This window comes from Myodes glareolus, chromosome 7 (genome assembly GCF_982192425.1).
Source record: "Myodes glareolus chromosome 7, mMyoGla1.1, whole genome shotgun sequence".
Taxonomy (NCBI): Eukaryota; Metazoa; Chordata; class Mammalia; order Rodentia; family Cricetidae; genus Myodes; species Myodes glareolus.
In genome coordinates this window covers 69,369,150-69,385,905 of record NC_142032.1, presented here as the reverse complement: position 1 = coordinate 69,385,905, position 16,756 = coordinate 69,369,150, and the positions used below count along the sequence as shown (strand labels likewise).

The window sequence follows — 16,756 nt, the reverse complement described above, 5'->3', positions numbered from 1 at the left end:
TGTTGCCCACTTATCCGACGAAAGCTGGGGAAATTAAAGCTTAAATCCTGTTATAGAAATGAAAAGTTCTGGTGTAATTAAATTAAGCATGAGAACACCGAGTATAGGATTTGGGCCCACAAAATTCTTTTCCATTGATGGCATGGAAATTGGGGTAAATGAGTCCTACCTGACCATTATCACCTTGTAGGCTAGTCACGAGAAGCCCCTTTGCTTACAGGGGGCCTTTGAGGGAAGGGGGTTTCCCTTCAGAATGTTCCTCCTTGTCCACATATGCCTTTTCTTCTGGATTGTAGACCCTGGGGACATTTGTTCTAATTAACATGAAATAGTTCCCTTGTTTTTTTGGACATAGTCTTTTCATGTTCCCACCATTACAATGCCCAAGCAATTGACAAGTTTCTTTTCACAGCTTGCTACGTGCTTTTCCTTGTGTGTGTGCTTGGTTGATTTTAGAGGGGAGTGTGAGATTGGATGAGTGACGTTGATGGTATCTGTGTAGTGTGGTAGCAAGTCTTGGTCTTGGTAGTGTTTTAATACCCCGGTGGCTGATCCTTTTATAGACCTGCTATTCCTTGACAGACTTTGGCTGTTGCTTTCCTGGTGACTGGTCTCTTAACTATGAGGAGGAGGAGGAGGAGGAAGAGGAGGAGAAGGAGGAGGAGGAGGAGGAAGAGGAGGAAGGGAGCCATTCTTTCAAACCCTGGCCACCTTATACTCCTTCCTTCCCTGTCCTAGCACCCTGTCCTAGCCAGCTATAATTGTTAATTTGATACAACCCAAAGTCAACCGAGAGGAAAGCCTTGAGTCAGGAGCTGCCTATATCAGAAAGGCCTATGGCTCTGTTAATAGAGGATTATCACCTTAAGTAATTGAATCAGGAGTGTCCGGTTTGCTGTGGCCAGCACGGGCTTTCTAAGAACACTAGCTAAGTATAAGCGGGGAAACAAACCTGAGTAAGCGCCAGCTAACAAGCAGTATCCTCTGGTTCCCGATGTATTCCCTGGACTATAAATGTGACCTGGTCAGAGGTAATGCGGTCTTCAGGTTCCTCCTTTGTGTTCCTGCCCTGCTAGCCCCTAGTGATGGGCTGTGGTCTGTAAGTAGAGGAAAGGAAGCCCTTTCCTCTCCAAGTTGCTTGTTGTCAAGTGTCTTTTATCACAGCCACAGAAATCAAACTAAGGGCAGACCCCTTTTCCAGCAGGGCTCACCTGCCCTGTGGAAACTCATTTATCCTCAGTTTTGAATAATAGGAAGCCTCTTTAAAATTCAGGGCGAAGGACTTTAAATGATGTGTTTCATTCTTCTTTCCAAGGTGAATAATTCTCCCAGTGATCAAACGGAGTAAAACTCTTTGCTAATGGCAGGAACATTAGTTACAGCAGCCTTTCTAAGGCCTTGGGCGATGCCCAGGCACCGCTCAGGATTTTGGTATTAGGAAATACTAAAGCCGCAGTTCCTTCACACTAGCCAGACCCTAGGCAGAAAGCATCTACCTGTAAAAATTGCCCCGTTCATCTATTTCTGTTTCTTTCGCTCCTACACATGAGAAGCTGTTTCATACAGAACCTGTAATAAAACATGTTGTTTTAATGCTTTGATCCATCCACAAATCAAAACAATATTTCTTGAGTTTTTCTACTGTGAAAACCAGATCTTAAACCCCGAGCTATTCTCAAGTAGTTTTGTTAACTTGATAGATGTTATACACAGAGGAAAAATTGGGGTTGGGGCTAATTTTGCCACAGTCACTTAATGTCCCACTCATACGGCATTCTGGAACTCTTTAATTAGGTAGCTGTGCTGATGACTGCTAATGAATGTTGCCAGCTGCGAACCCTGAAGACTAACTCTTTTAAATAATGCTGGAATATAAACATCGCTTTCCCTCCCATGTTGTGTGCTCCCTCCCGCCCCCAATGCCTCAAGGAAACGTTAAGTCTTGATCTGTTATATGGTACCTTTTTCTTCCCTCATTCTGTAGGTCTCTCCTCTATCTTTCATTGTACGTGTTTGTCCAGAGGCCACTTGTTAACACTTTTAGAAATAGCTTATTGAATACAGGAGTTTCTTAATTATACCCATTTTAAGTCCGCCATCATTTATTGATCACCTACCAAGTGCTCAGGATTTTTTGGTTAGCTAGTTTGAGCCCTCTGAGAGCTTTCAGCGTCATCAACATAAAAATATAGAACCGGGTAAGACTAATTGACTCCTTTTACAGAGGAGGGCATCAGGGTTAAATAAGAAACCTTGTGTGTAAGCAAACGCCCAGGCAGGGAGCTGTCCACTACCGTGGTGCTGATTAAGGCTCCGACTTCTTTCAGATCCATCATCCCTACTCCTTTTATAACTGTTTCATGCCCACTGCATGAGTAATTCTTTCTGAAAGCTGAATTTACTTCAGCGCTATGCGGAGCAAGGAAAAATAGTACAAATAAATCAATAAATGAACACGTCTGTAAATTAAGCATAAATAAATCATACAGTGTTGTTCTCATGTTCGTGGGGTTTTAATAGTTTTTCTCTCTTTCTGTGGGGTGGCTGTAGGAGGGTTGTAGTTTGTGATCAGATTGCTAGAACCAACAGCACCTTATGGTGCTACTCATTTAAATATTAGCCACTGTTGACTCTACTTTGAGCCCACCTCTTGGCAGCTTCTGCCTGTGCTGCTTAGCAAGAGTAGTCTAAGATAGGCTATCCCCATTGGTCTCATACCTATTCATGCTGTCACCAGGTACCTGGAAAGCTAATTCCTCAGCTCTCCAGCTCTTCATTTTTTCTAGGTTCCCGAGAGTTCAGCGGTTACTGTATAAAATGATGTCCTGGACAGGGAAAAACCCAAATCGACATCTGCCAGGAATTTGTGTTATAACTTTACCCTGCCACAGCAACTGCGCAAATCTCCCTTCAATGGCACAGACCATCCTGCCTTCGCCCACATGTTTCACACACACCTCTGTTTCTCTTGAGCCATCAAGAGTGTTTAGAACCACTCTGACCAAGTGCTGTGTCTGTGGCTACCTACTAGATCAGCTAGCAGCATTCCCCTCCTCAGTTCCCTGGAAATCATGGATCTTGTATCAGTTTTCTTCTTTTCCATGTGTTGAGATTCTCCTACACAGGCAATCACAATTATAGAATTTTTTGACAAATCAGCAAGCCCTGTCTATGACTTGCTTTGCTTTACATAGACAGTAGACTGTCTTCCTGCCATTTATTTCAGGCTATGGTGTTTTTCATGTATTGACATGGAGCTCATTTATAGCCTTTCTGTTGGCTTTTCAGTTTACCTGAAGAGACGTCATACCTTATGACAATTCTAGTAGAACCTCACCTTTCCTGTTGTACCCTGCCAATCTCAAAGGCCAAGAGCGTCTTCTGCCCAGTGCTCTTTTTAACATGACTTCTCCTCTCCAAGGTCTCATGCCCAGACACAGGAAACATATGTTTGACCAGTTCTCAAAATGTCTTTTTAATCTTCGTTTATTATTCTGTGTGTGTACCTGCATGCATGCCAGAGTGTGCATATAGGGGTCCAGAGGACTGTTTGGGTGGATCAGTTCTCTCTTTCCACCTTGTCGGCCTTGGGGCTGGGATTCCGATCATTCATTTGGATAGCAGACAACATTGCTCACTGAGTTTTGCTCCCCCTTGTTTGACAGTCTCCATGCTTCTCTGCTTACCCTTCCCATTTCCAGAGCCTCTTACTTGCTCTGCCATCCTCTCAATTAAGATTCCATGACACTAGGTATCTCAAGGCTGAATCACAGATTGCCACATTTCTGATTCTTTTAGCACACAGGCAAGTGACACCGTTCTGAGTAGAATACTTTACAAGGTTCTGCCCGGCTGTCAGGAGGGAAATGCTGGGCTGGGTTCATGCGGAGATTCAGTCCCACAGATCAGCAAACAGCGTTCCTAAAGAAAAGTTGTAGTGGCGGGGGTGATTTACTGGTATTTTGTTCTCCTGGCACTGCCCAGTCTCATAATTTCTTACTTAAAAATGATTCTTGGGGAAATGGCTTTGTCCTTGACATTTATATGTGCCTACATGTATGTGCACAGTCATGGGTCTTTTATAACCAAGTTCTGTGGCTTGGGAGTGCAGCGGCTAATGCTGCCTCAGCTTTTGTTTAGCAGTACAGTTGCTGACTGTGCCTGTCACCAGGTTCCTGTTCCCCATATCTGTGCAATCTGGAGATCAGTAGATGGCTTCCATGACCCCCATCTAGCATGGATACAGTCTTGGAGCTACTTCTGCTTAAAGACTCACGTAGATGGAGAAAATCACTTGAGCATATTGAAACGTGGGCACAGGGTTCCTAAATGGTAGGAAAACAAGATGATTGTCTATAAAAGATGAATAGCATGCATTTCCCATTAATATGGCTCTTACTGTTTAATTCTCATTAAAAGTGTTATTCTGGCTTTCGGTTCTATGCAACACACACAAGGTTATTAAATGCACTTTATGGATCATTTGTTTAATGTGACCGAACTAAAAATTAAGAAGCACATTACTCAGTGTTCATAAAAATGAATGCTTTAAATGGACAAATTCATTCTCATTTTTGTGTCTTATTTTAATGTAGAGCTGTAATGGGGTTATAGACGAATATTCTGCTTGGACATTTATAAGCCGATGATGCCCGTTGAATACCTTTTATAAAGATTAATATTTTTTACTCTGTGCCCATTACCAGGGCATTAATCATCCTGACTTTGGCCCTCACAGTTGCAGATGAGCAGATGTTAATGATCGGAGTCTGTGACCACTGCAGGACATGGTGAGGGGAGAGCTGGGCAGGTGGGTGGTGTCATCCCCATGGCAATTTGTATGGAGTGTGGGTCCATAGCAATGCAAGAATAGGATAGTTATGTTTCCTGTATCTATGCCTCCAGTGGGTGCTGACAGTTACCAAGATGTCCCGGGTTCTCCTGTGATGGGGTGAGTGGTCAGAGAGAGCTAGGACCTTGAAGCAGAGGGAACCTCATTCATAAAATCTAAAAACTGCATGAACTCTTCCTCACCTGCTTCTTTACATACTTAGCCTATGCTTCCTGCAGACACAGACCGCGAGCCTTGCGTGTCATTTTAAATTCCCTAGTCCTCAGCAAATGTAGTTTGAAGCAATGTAAGTCAGTCACATATTTTATCCAGAATGTCATTGCAGTGCGAATTCTATCTCCAACTCACTAATGCCACACTTTATATTCTTTTATCCGTGTTGAGTCTGAGAAGTTCATTGCGTTGTAACTTATAGCACAATTTAAATGCTAAATTCTTACTCTGTCAGAGACCCTGGATCTTTAGTTCTCATTGTATAATACAATTTATTATTCTTAACAGTTGTTTGCAGTAACTAGATTAAACGCCACTTTTAAACATTTGAACTTGCAATTCATTTATTATAATTAAATCCAGTTCTATGGTTGTAAACATACACATTTAGAAGGCCCTTTGACAGAATGACCATTAGCAAAAAAGCAACTGAATGTTCTGCCCTAGGGTCTGTTACCTCCCAGCCATGGACTTTTGACCAGAATTACAATACTAGGCTTGCAATTCTCTCCTGTTGAGAAAGCCTCAAACCCATTCAGAAAGCATTTAGTTACTTCATAACAGCGTTGCCTGGAAGATTGGGCTTGTAGCATTAAGGGCCAGCCAAAGTTATCCTAGAAATTGAAAAGATGCTCCTCAGGCCTCACCTCTTATTGAGAGTCTGTTGAAAATTGTTAACTGCTGGAGAAAGTCAGTGATTCTTTGAGGGTGTGGTCACTTGCAGCTTTCCTGTACTCCATGATAGCCCATACTCATGCACATATGGGCAGTGCTAACTGTACTTAGTGTCTTTGTCACTGTTGTATCGCTGTGAAGAGATACCATGACCAGGGCAACTCTTATAAAATGAAGCTTTTATTTGGGGGCTTGCTTATAGTTTTAGAGGGTTAGTCCATGATTATCATGGCAGGAAACATGGTAGCAGTCTGAGAGGGACTGAGATCTTACATCCTGATTGTCAGGCAGGCAGAAAAAGAGGCGGAGGTGTGCTATGGGCTTTTCAAGCCTCCCTGCCCATCCCCACAACCACACCTCCTTCAACAATGTCTTCCTAATCCTTTCCAAACAGTTCCACTAGCTAGGGATCTTGTCCTCAAACATATGCACCCACAGGGACATATATTACAAAAAGAAAGAAGATACACCGTTTGGAAGGACAGCTGCTTTCCCCCACTTAGTTTAGTCACAGATTTAAGTAACTCTCACACTCTTTACTTCTAAGATATTTACCTCCATGTGCTATGCTGCTAGCAGCAAGACCCCTTCTTCCTTCATGGCCGGCAGCGCTACTCTACCTTTATTTTGATAGGAAGTCTCACATAACTCAGGCTAGCCAAGAATTTGATGTGTAACAGAGGGTGACCTTGAGCTTCTGATTGCCCACGCTCTACTTCACAAATGCTGGGATGAAAAGCACCAACCACCATGTTTGATTTTCTTTGGTGCTGGGGCTTGATCTCAGAGCCTCCTGCATACTAGGGAAGGCATTCTACCAGTCTGCCTGCATCCACTGCAGCCCTATTTTTGTTTTCTATGGTTTTTTGTTTTGTTTCATTTTCTGAGCTGTGATTGAACATGTGGCTTCATGCGTGTGTGACAAGAAAGTTCTTGTTTTTATTTTTTATTAAAATTAAGTTTGTCGTGAAGGTGACGAGCTTTGCAGTGATATGGTTTTCAAGTATGTCACATGTTTTGACTGACATTTGCTTTCCTGTTGCCCTCTGTCTCCTCCCCTTCCTGCTAATTCTCTACCCTTCAACATGATCCCTATTTTAATGGCATGTGTGCATGTGTGCATCATGATTTTGCTTCTTTACATATATGGATGAACTGATCAGAAGCCATTTTCAGAACCTTATGGCGTGAATAAGAGCATATCAGTCTTCTGAGCTCTAGCATTCCAAAGTTTTCCAAAGGCTGTGCATCAATTATTAATTTAAAACATGTAAAAATCTGTTTTTTCTTCAATATTAGCTTTTATTTTTATTATGCTGAGGAATGGATTTAGGCTACTTATTTTGTTTTACTGGCTTTCTGGATAGGATATTCTGTCTTTGTGAAAGAACACTGTCCATGATCAGTTGGAATGTCCCTCATGTGGCAGGAGAGCTTTTGCCTCAGCTTCCAGAGGTGTGTGCCTCCACCCATGATGTAGCAGATACTTTGTGAGCCCTACTATGATTTGAGAACATTCAACTTTTGTAGGTTGAAATACAGTCTAGGAAAAGTCCCATTAAACATGAAGTGTTTTTGGTTTTGGTGAATATGGTATGTGTTTATAACTCCGATATTTATGTAACTGAGATAGGATTATGACTTGTAGTATAGCCTGGGCTACACTGACAGACCTTCTCTCTCTCTCTTTCTCTCTCTCTCTCTAGCTCTCTCTCTCTCTCTCTCTCTCTCTCTCTCTAGCTCTCTCTCTCTCTATATATATAATTTCCATTTTTTGGAAGCAGGAAGCAGATTAGCTACTTTGTGGGTGGATCCATTCTAAGGTGATCCTAAGGCATTAATGTTCCTGGTTTACATTCATTCATGGTGCCTGGCCTGGTATAATACATATCACATACACAGTAATGCAAATTCTAATTTTGACAGCTAACATTCACTGAGTCCTGGGAATAGTACCAGACAGTACATCTGCTCTTCATCACATGCACTTTAGCTTCCATGCCCTCTGCATGCGCTTGCGTAGTAAAGGGAGTCGGCACACCCGCGAAACACCCGCCTGCGCTCTCCTTCAGCTGTGCGCTCTGCTCCAGACTGGGTTGGAAACGCTCCAGTCAAACCGGATCCCCAGGACGGTGGCGGCGTTTTTGCTGGGGTGGGTTTGTCCTTCAGTTCTCCGTCAAGGATGGGGCTGGGCTGCTGTGGACAGCGGGACATCCCTCACCACTTAGCAGGTGTGAATTGCTGTGGTTCACAGAGGAAATGAATGTGTGTGGGGGTCCATACTAACCAACTGCCCTCTGAGGAAGAGAAACCTGCACACGCATGCACACACCACCCAGACACACACACACATGCCCACATTTATGTATGCACACACACACATAGACACACACACTCAGGTCTTGGTTGATATGCTGAGATTATTGCTGTTAAAGAGAACAAGAAACAACTCTCACCGAGTTTCCTTCCATTGAGAAGAAGCACAGTTAAAGCAGTCGGTATTTATGGTGGCCTGTGGACTTGGACCTGGAGGCGTAGAGTATAACTCCTTTGCTCCTGGCTCTGGTGCTCGCAAAGATGCTGGAAGCAAGTGTTTCTTCCTTTGAGGTGTGTAGTGGGTTTCTGATGGCACATTGATGGGCAGCGCTATGAGCCTCTCTGTATTCTCCGCTGTTTGCCCCAGACCCCTTGATTGGGCAGGGTGGCTTCTGCCTGTCAGGGCAGACCTACTGATCTGTCCGGTGGGTCTGTCCACCTGTGTTCAGATGTGGAGCTGAATGCAGAAAGAATTTTCTGATGGTGGTGCTGGCTGGCCCTGGTGATCTTTCCTAGTGGTTCAGCCCAGTGCTTCATGCCAAGTCCTTCCTCACACACCAATTGTTACAGTTCCTGTCTTCTCACCCCCATTTTCCCTGCACAGCTCGACACTCACCTGTCAGAAAGGATAGCCAATGACTTTTCATCTCCTGGGGGAGTTGAGAGGAGAGAAAGAAATCGCTCTACGTTTGGATTTTTGTGTGTCTGTGTGTTTTGTTTTCTCACACAGTGTCACCCAGGATAGCCTGCTTCTCATTAAGTAACCCAGATAGACTTAAACTCACAAGTGTCCTCTTGTCTTGACCTTCTGAGGTTGGAATTACATATGTGAGTCTTCAAATCCAACTTGAACTACCTTTAAACATGACAGACTATCTGTGGAATTGCCTCTCACCAAGACGGCATGACAGCCGACAAGTGATGGGGAAACTATCAACTGATAGTTTCAACCAATCACATCTGGTAAGGTTGTGGCCACCTAGAACCCAGGTAGAAAAACCTGGGGATGCAGGTGTGTGCTCTCTCTTCGCGATGCCCGCCGGACCTTTCGGGTTTTGGAACTCCCATTCCTATAGTATAAGTTTTCTCTCTTTAACCATTAAAGTATTCCTGTTACTCATGAGCTAGCTTGGTTACTTATCATACCGACCTAACTCACTACAGACAAAACCCGGGGCCTGGGCAAGCGGTGGGTGTTCCTGCGCAGGAACCAAACATGGTGGGTAGTATCTCCCTGCCTGAGCTGGGCTGGCAGACTTCCCCCTTTCCTCTGAGGTAACCCTGACAGATAGAACCAGCACACTCAATTAGCTCTGAGAACAGTGTGGACTGCTACTGCTTTCCCAGCACAACAGACAGATGGGGCCAAAGGATGGGACAGGACATCTGGTCCCAGACCTTAAAGGGCCAGCTCTGACAACCATTCAGAGACATCCTTCCTGCAGGCTGGGCTGGCCAGTTGATAAGGCCTTTTACCCTTCAGGCTGTAGCACAATGGTTCTCAACCTTCTTAACACCTCAACCCTTTAATAGGGCCCCTCATGTTGTGATGACCTCCCCAACCGTAAGATTACTTTTGTTGCTACTTCTAATTTTGTTACCGTTATGAATCATAATGTAAATATCTGTGTTTTCCCAATATCTTAGGTGACCCCTGTGAAAAGGTCATTCAGCCCCCAAAAGGGTCTTGATCCACAGGTTGAGAACATTTGCCTTTCTTTTCTATCTGAGATGCCTTCGAAATTCACATGACCTCCAGAATAGTGGCAGTCATGTAGATATTAGCCAGATGGACAGACATAGCCCAGGGCTTGTTCCATGTTCAGTTGAGCACATGGGAGTGTGTGTGTTTGGTGGGGGCGGGGGATGTATTCCCAGTAGAAGTGAAAGAAGGATCAACTAGAGGCATTGAATTGGGGCTCTCTGGGAGGGCCCAGCATGAAGGGTGGGGCTTGGGCACTGTTCTCCAAGGAATCCTTCTGACACATTGATCTGGAGGGTTTCACTGCATTAGGTCTTACATATGGCTGGAGGCAGCAGCCATAGCATAAATGAGCCTGTGAGCTTTGGGGTTCTATGGCAAAGGCACCTGGGGCTGTTTTGTTGTTGATAGCATGATCTAGGGGTCACTTTCTTTCCTGTTTTGTTTCCCTTGGACAGTCTATCTTTGGACCATTCTCACAGCCGTGCCATCTTCTGAGTGGTAGCCTACCTTGGCACGTTGGAGTTGTCTCTGGAGCTCAAAGGGCACAGTCCTACCTTTGAAACAGTTTAGTTCTCCCATCAGGGTCATGGGAAGGTATAGGAGCGATCATAGGGGATTCAGATGGAGACTTCCTAACACAGGAAACCCAGACACAAAGCAGCCAGCTTTCTGGCGCAGACAGCACCCTTGCTATGTGCTGTGCCCTCTGTCCCTGACCTTCTGCAGGACTCTCCACAGCTCCTTGTGTGATACCCAGCAGTGCTGGCCTGCAGTGCTTATTGTTTGATGCATTACATCTGCACAGAGATTGATTATTAAAATATGGTGTCAACGAGTGACGCCATATAAGGTTTTTGTTTTGTTTTTGTCTCCATGACCAAATATCTGGCAAGAATCAACTTAAAGGAGTAAAAGTTTATTTTGCCCCACTTGGGGAGAGGGCATGATGGCAGGAACAGCTCTAGCTGTCCCTCCTCACCACCTCACATTCCTACAGAACAGGAAGCAAAAGGCGGGGAATCCTGGCTCCGCTGACCATATCACTGTCTTCGTTCCTGTTGACTCCAGGACTCCATGGACTAGCCCCACCCACAATCAGAGTGACTCTCCCCTCCTCAGTCTCGGCTCTCTGGAGAATGCCCCACAGAGGCTCTAGAGCTGTCTTGTTGAGGCCATTCTCGTTCCTGTCCAGTTGACACTGGAGACTGCTCATCATAAATATGTGTCCCAGGCCACACTCCTGGCTCACGAATTATTCCTAGTCTCTCCCTAAGGGAGAAGATCCAAGTGGAATTGGAGATCGCCCTGGTTGAGCACCCTACATGTGTCCCACTGACAGACCATTGAGCAGAAGGGCCTGTGTTAATTCTCATTCTTCCTGCCCTGTGCCCACCTCCCCAGTCTCTCGTTAAACTGTTGTCCTTGGGAAAGCTGACTGTGTGTGTTTGAGTTCAGGGTGTACTTCTGAATGTGTAGAGGAGGTCTTCCATTGCTGTGTGATTTCTTTGTCCTTCCATAAAAAACTCGGGAACATTAATGCAAAACATGCTTTTATGTATCATTAATGTCGTAAATCCTAAAGTGTACAATCCTGAAAACCAGCTACATCTATTTCCTGTTTCAGAGCTCTGCCGCTCACCTGATTTGCATCTTAAAGGAGGCCATGATGACTGGGCTGGTGTCAGAATCTGGGGCTCTAAACAGGCAGGTCAGTTTGGAAAGTGGATGCTGCCAGGACTCAGCTCATTTTCCAAACCGGAAGAGACAATTAGGAATTTCATTTCACCGTCGATCTGGGCCCATGTTGCTCTTCTGTTTATGTTTCTGATATTCTGGCCATGTTCTTAACTAAGCCACAAATGAAAAACACAAACGTTCCTTGACCTGGCCCTCAACTCCCAAGTTTCTGTTTACAGTCCTGTTTCTCTGTCCCTGATTTCTGTCTTCTCATTCCCACTTCTTCAGTCTACTCCAGGGAGCTTGTCTGGGAAGGAAGGGCTGTACACCATTGTCCTATTCCGTAAGCTCTTTCACTTAAGAAGGGGGATCATGTCTGCCTGGTCTAGGAAATGACTAGAAATCTGCAGTTTGAATAGTTTTTGATGGAGGAAGTACTCCTTTTCTATTGCAAATAAATGAATTGAAAGTAAGAGACATTAGTAGATAGCCTATCAAATGTGCAACTGCACAGATGTGTGTATGTGTTTATATATGATATGCATGTTTGTGACTTGTGTGCTTATACAGAGACCTGCAGAAACATGCAGGTACCCGTCTATGAATGTTTGTCAGCCTCGGAAATGGCTTCCTGGTGGTCAAGCTATCAGCCTCTGCAGATGTCAGTTACCATCCCACACCTTGTGAATGAGACACTTGAGAGGACACACCGTTTCTTGCAGACCCCGGGGCTTCCTTGGTGTCTCCTGCTGACTGACAATCCTTTGTTCTATGCAGACTGCAGAGAGATCCTGCTCCCCATGATGACAGACCAGCTCAAGTACCACCTGGAGAGGCAGGAGGACCTGGAGGCATGCTGCCAGCTGCTCAGCAACATCCTGGAGGTGCTCTACCGGAAGGATGTGGTAAGTCGTGGAGATCAGACCATGGGCAGCCTCGCCAGCCTTGTCCAAACCTTGGGAACATGCCACGAACAGAACTGCCTTGTGCGAAAAGCATTGACCTTCATTGTGAGCCTTTATTTCTGTAGAGTTTTATCCTTGAATTATTTTTATTTGTGTGTGCGTCATGATTTTTTACTTTGCAGCATTCGCCCTTCTGAACTGAATTAAGTTTTCATTTTCCTGTGCTTTCTTGGAAAGATGCTTCCCAAGGCCAAAGTTCTCATCCTGCAGGTCAGGTAAAGGCTGCAGAGGCTGATGACCCATCCCTTTTTATAGTTCCTGTTTTTATTAAGTGTTACATGAACCAAACCACCTGTCCTTCTCGCAGCTTTCTGCCCTGCTCACCACAGGTAGACGCTTCCAGAGCTTTCTGAGCTTTCCAGCTCCCTCTTGTATTTCTAAACACTAAAAAAATTTTTTTGGGGGGTGGGCTTTTTATTTTTCTAATCTGAATCTGGGTCAGACAGGTATAGGAATATTTCATCCCCCCACATCACCAGCATATCATGTATGTTTGTGCACATGTATACACTTATGTAATGTCACTGATCCTCCAGGTGTGTCTGGAATCAGGATAGAAACACCTCTATATGTTAACAGTAAGTGGAGATTGAATCTCATGAGCAAAACTGGGAGTGGGCTCTGCTGCCTCACCTCGCTCTGTCCCTGGTTCTCGTCAGGATTTTAGGTAGATAGAGTTTGTTCTGAATTCTTTCCTGCATTACCTGGACACCACACACACACACACACACACACACACACACACACACACACACACTCACTCACTTCTGCGTGTTCCTCTGAGCAGTAAATCACGCTGAGCTAGCTACTTCTCCTTACTTTCACTAAATACACATTGGGGGGTGGGGGTGCAGGAAGACAGCGCCAGGTTCTCTCTGGAGCTACAGCAGGCTACTTGCCTCCATCTGGGCCAATCAGGAAACAGAGCAAGGAGAATGCTGGTCTTCATTTGGCTTCTTCCCTTTTCCCACTTTTTATTCAGTCCAGGACTCTACCCCGTGAGCCAGTGCCACCCATACTCAGAGTGGGTCTCACACGCTCAGTGAATCCTCTGTGGAAACACCTACAGTCAAAGCTTCACCTTTCTATTGCCCTAGAATCCGGCGGAAGTGACATTGATGACCGACTGTCCCATTCCCGATGGTTTGTGCTGCCAGGGTCAGATACAACCCCTGCTGGATGATGGGATAGCTTCACCTCACTGAGGCCATGAGCCTTGCCCAGGGCTTGGATTCTTCTCCAGGACCAGCCTCAGTGTTTCCATGCTAGGCCTATAGCATTTTTTAGACTAAAGCCGGACAAAGACCTTGTAGGCCAAGCTCATGGAAGATCTTGTGACTATGCAGAGACCAGGAGCCTGCCTGCTCAAGCCATGTGCATGGAAGAGAATCCACAGTCTCATTCCGCATTAAACCAGGGAATAAATTCTCCCTAATGGAAAACCCCATGGCACTGTGAATTTTAGATAATTTGCTGCACTGGTACTAAAACATTCTGCTCTGTGAACGGTGAAGTTATCGGGAAGTGACATGCAGTGCGGCCAGCGCTGTTATCTGCCTGCCTTCCGTTTACAGATGGCCAGGCATCTCGGCAAGACTAATTGGCGGTCTCACCAGGGATCGTAGACATTATATTGTTTAAATGGATTTGCTTTTAGTTTTAAGGTTTGCTTAAATTAATTTACTATGATTATATAACAAATTATCATTAATGGGCTATAATTAATAAAAGGCCTTGAGTTTTCTTCAGGAAGGCATTTGCCTTCGACGAAGGCCGTTTTTCATCTCGTTAAGGGTTATAATTGATTGACTCTACACGGAGCAGCTGGGTTCGGCAGCAAGCGCTTGGGCTTGTGGAACATTGATGGTCTGCGCTCTTGGCTTTGATTGGTGTCTCTTCCCTCCAGGGGCCAACTCAGAGGCATGTCCAGATCATCATGGAGAAACTTCTCAGGACAGTGAACCGGACGGTCATTTCCATGGGGCGGGATTCTGAACTCATTGTAAGTGCCCAGAGACACCTGCTTGTGCGAGGCCATGAGCTTCCTACCAAACACCTGCCCCATTCCATTTCTTCTCTCCTAGCTGCCACTGGGACGTGAACTTACTTTCTTAAAGGGTAGCCTGCGCTTGAGATATGGTCTGTTCTGATTTTCCATAATTCCAGAATTGTCTGTCAAGGGGGATAAGGAAACTTAACATGTTAGGGAACGAAATGCTTGGAACAGGGTTTCTGGTTGTTACTACTTCTTGTCAAAGATGCGTCTTTTCTTCTAAGTCTTCGCTCTTCTGGTAGTTTCTTTCTTTGTATTTATTATGTTTACGGTACTTTTGATAACATTTTTATGAAACACCGTAAAAAGTAATTGAGGTAATGTACCTTAGCAATTTTGTGGTCTACTAGGTGTATCCTCACTGTTTCTCTCGCAATGGGTCCTTACGTGTAGAAGATGATTTATTTCAAGAAGGTTCTATCAAATTTCAATGGTCTTTGTAAGTCGGTGTCATGGTGACTAGTGTGCATAATTTGTCATGCCCATCCCCCAAATGGTTAAATTTGGTTACTTAGGCATGAGACCCCTATGTGCACCCAATTTACCATTTTAGTTTTATCACATCAAAAATACATCCTTATTTGGCTAATTTGCTGGATGGCCTCTCAGGAGGGAGGGAAACAAAATAGCTTCTTTAATGGACGAAACAACGGCTTTTGTAGCCTTTCACCTACAATCAGGAGAGACACATTGGTCTTCATTGGTGTGTGACCCTGATGTCTTCTGTATATACAAGGAATGAACAAGTGAGGGGAAGTTGGGGGTGCACAGCCAGCCTAGCCCAGGCCCTATATGGTGATTTGAAAGAAAATGGCCCCCAAAGGGACTAGCACTATTAGGAGTTGTGGCCTTTTTGAAGTAGGTGTGGACTTGTTGGAGAAAGTGTGGGCTTTGAGGTCTCAATTGCTCAAGCTTCCCTCACTGTGACACTGTGTCCATTTCCTGATGCCTTCTGATCAAGATGTAGCCAGTGCTATGTCTGCCTGCAAGCTGCTATGCTCCCTTCTATGATGGTAATGGACCTCTGGACTGTAAGCTGTCACCTCAGTTAAATGTTTTCCTTTATAAGAGTTGCCATGGTCATGGTGTCTCTTCACAACAATAAAATCCTTAAGATACCCTGTGCCTCTGACTTCGTAAGAGAAGGTATTATGTGGGTGAAGTAGACAGGTAGGTGCACCTGTATGCTTCTTGTCTCTGAATGCCAGGCCATGTTCAGTTTTCCTTGAGTAGGCATGCATAGTTAAAAGTTTGGACTGTCACAGGTATGAATAAAGAGATAACAGGCTGACATGTGAATTGGCTGTCGTTTAAGTTGGCTTCTCCAGCTTGGCACTCTTCATGTGTTTCTATTTTGACTTTTTCAGGAACTAGAAACATCTCTGTATGTTACCATTCAGTAGATCTGAACCCCATAAACAAGATTAGGGGTAGACTCCAGTGTGCCTGGGGCTCCCCTCCAGCCAGGCTCTAGTATACTTTGTATCTGCTTACATGGAAACTGGGGAAGGGGCTCCAGGGAGGATGAAGTGTGGCTTGAAGCGGAAGCAAGCATCATGATGTTCTTTCCGCTTTGGCCCGTCCTAGAGTAGATGGGATGGAAGGCTTTCAGATGCTGTTGAGGCTTCAGCATCTGGCTGTGGTCCTCCTGACAGGTGATGTGAATACAAGGTTTCTGATAAACTAGCCTTGCCGCTGTCTAAGATGGAGGGACGGTGTTCTGTTTGGGAGTTGGGCAGTTTTGTCTTTGGTTAGGGAGACAGGACTGCCTGGTTAAAGGAACAAAGGCTGGGGAATACATATCCCTTTCTCCCTCTGACTAGTTGGACACTAACTGAGCTGTATCCCTGTGACTTGTAGTCTTTTGGCTCATAGTCCCTGAGCAGCAGTTAAACCTAGGAAAGGATGGCAGAGAGTAGGCTTGTAGAAGGTCACCCAGCTTCCGTCGGATGAGAACGATGGTATGAGCACACGAAGCTCAACAACAGCAAGAGTACAGTGAACACAGCTCTCAGTATGGGGTCCAAGAGTCTTGGGAATGGTCTCCTCGTTGAGTCCGAGTGACCATAGCAAGTTGTTATTAACTACTCGAGCTGGGCATTCACTAGTGTTCGGGAAGAGTCTTGTTTATGGCTGACCCCACCCGACTCCCATTGCCTAAACCACTAGTGTATATTGGACCAGTATATATGTGGTTCTTGATTCTAGTTACAGCTTGTCTCTGCTGGGAGACCAAGGTGAAGTGCTGATGGCTGTGGCCCACTTCAGCAGATATCAAGAGTAGTGAAAGCTCCCCTCTG

The 16,756-nt window shown here is 45.0% G+C and overlaps 1 protein-coding gene across 2 annotated transcripts in view; it reads left to right on the top strand.

Moving 5' to 3' along the window:
- The window catches only part of Dock1 (dedicator of cytokinesis 1), a 502,998-nt gene that overhangs the window by 193,911 nt on the left and 292,331 nt on the right, over positions 1-16,756 (top strand). For both annotated transcript variants that reach the window (XM_085693243.2, XM_085693242.2), the window contains exons 26-27: positions 12,216-12,343; positions 14,310-14,405. In XM_085693243.2, the coding sequence (XP_085549369.1) occupies positions 12,216-12,343; positions 14,310-14,405 (224 nt within the window). The remainder of the gene's footprint in view (positions 1-12,215; positions 12,344-14,309; positions 14,406-16,756) is intronic.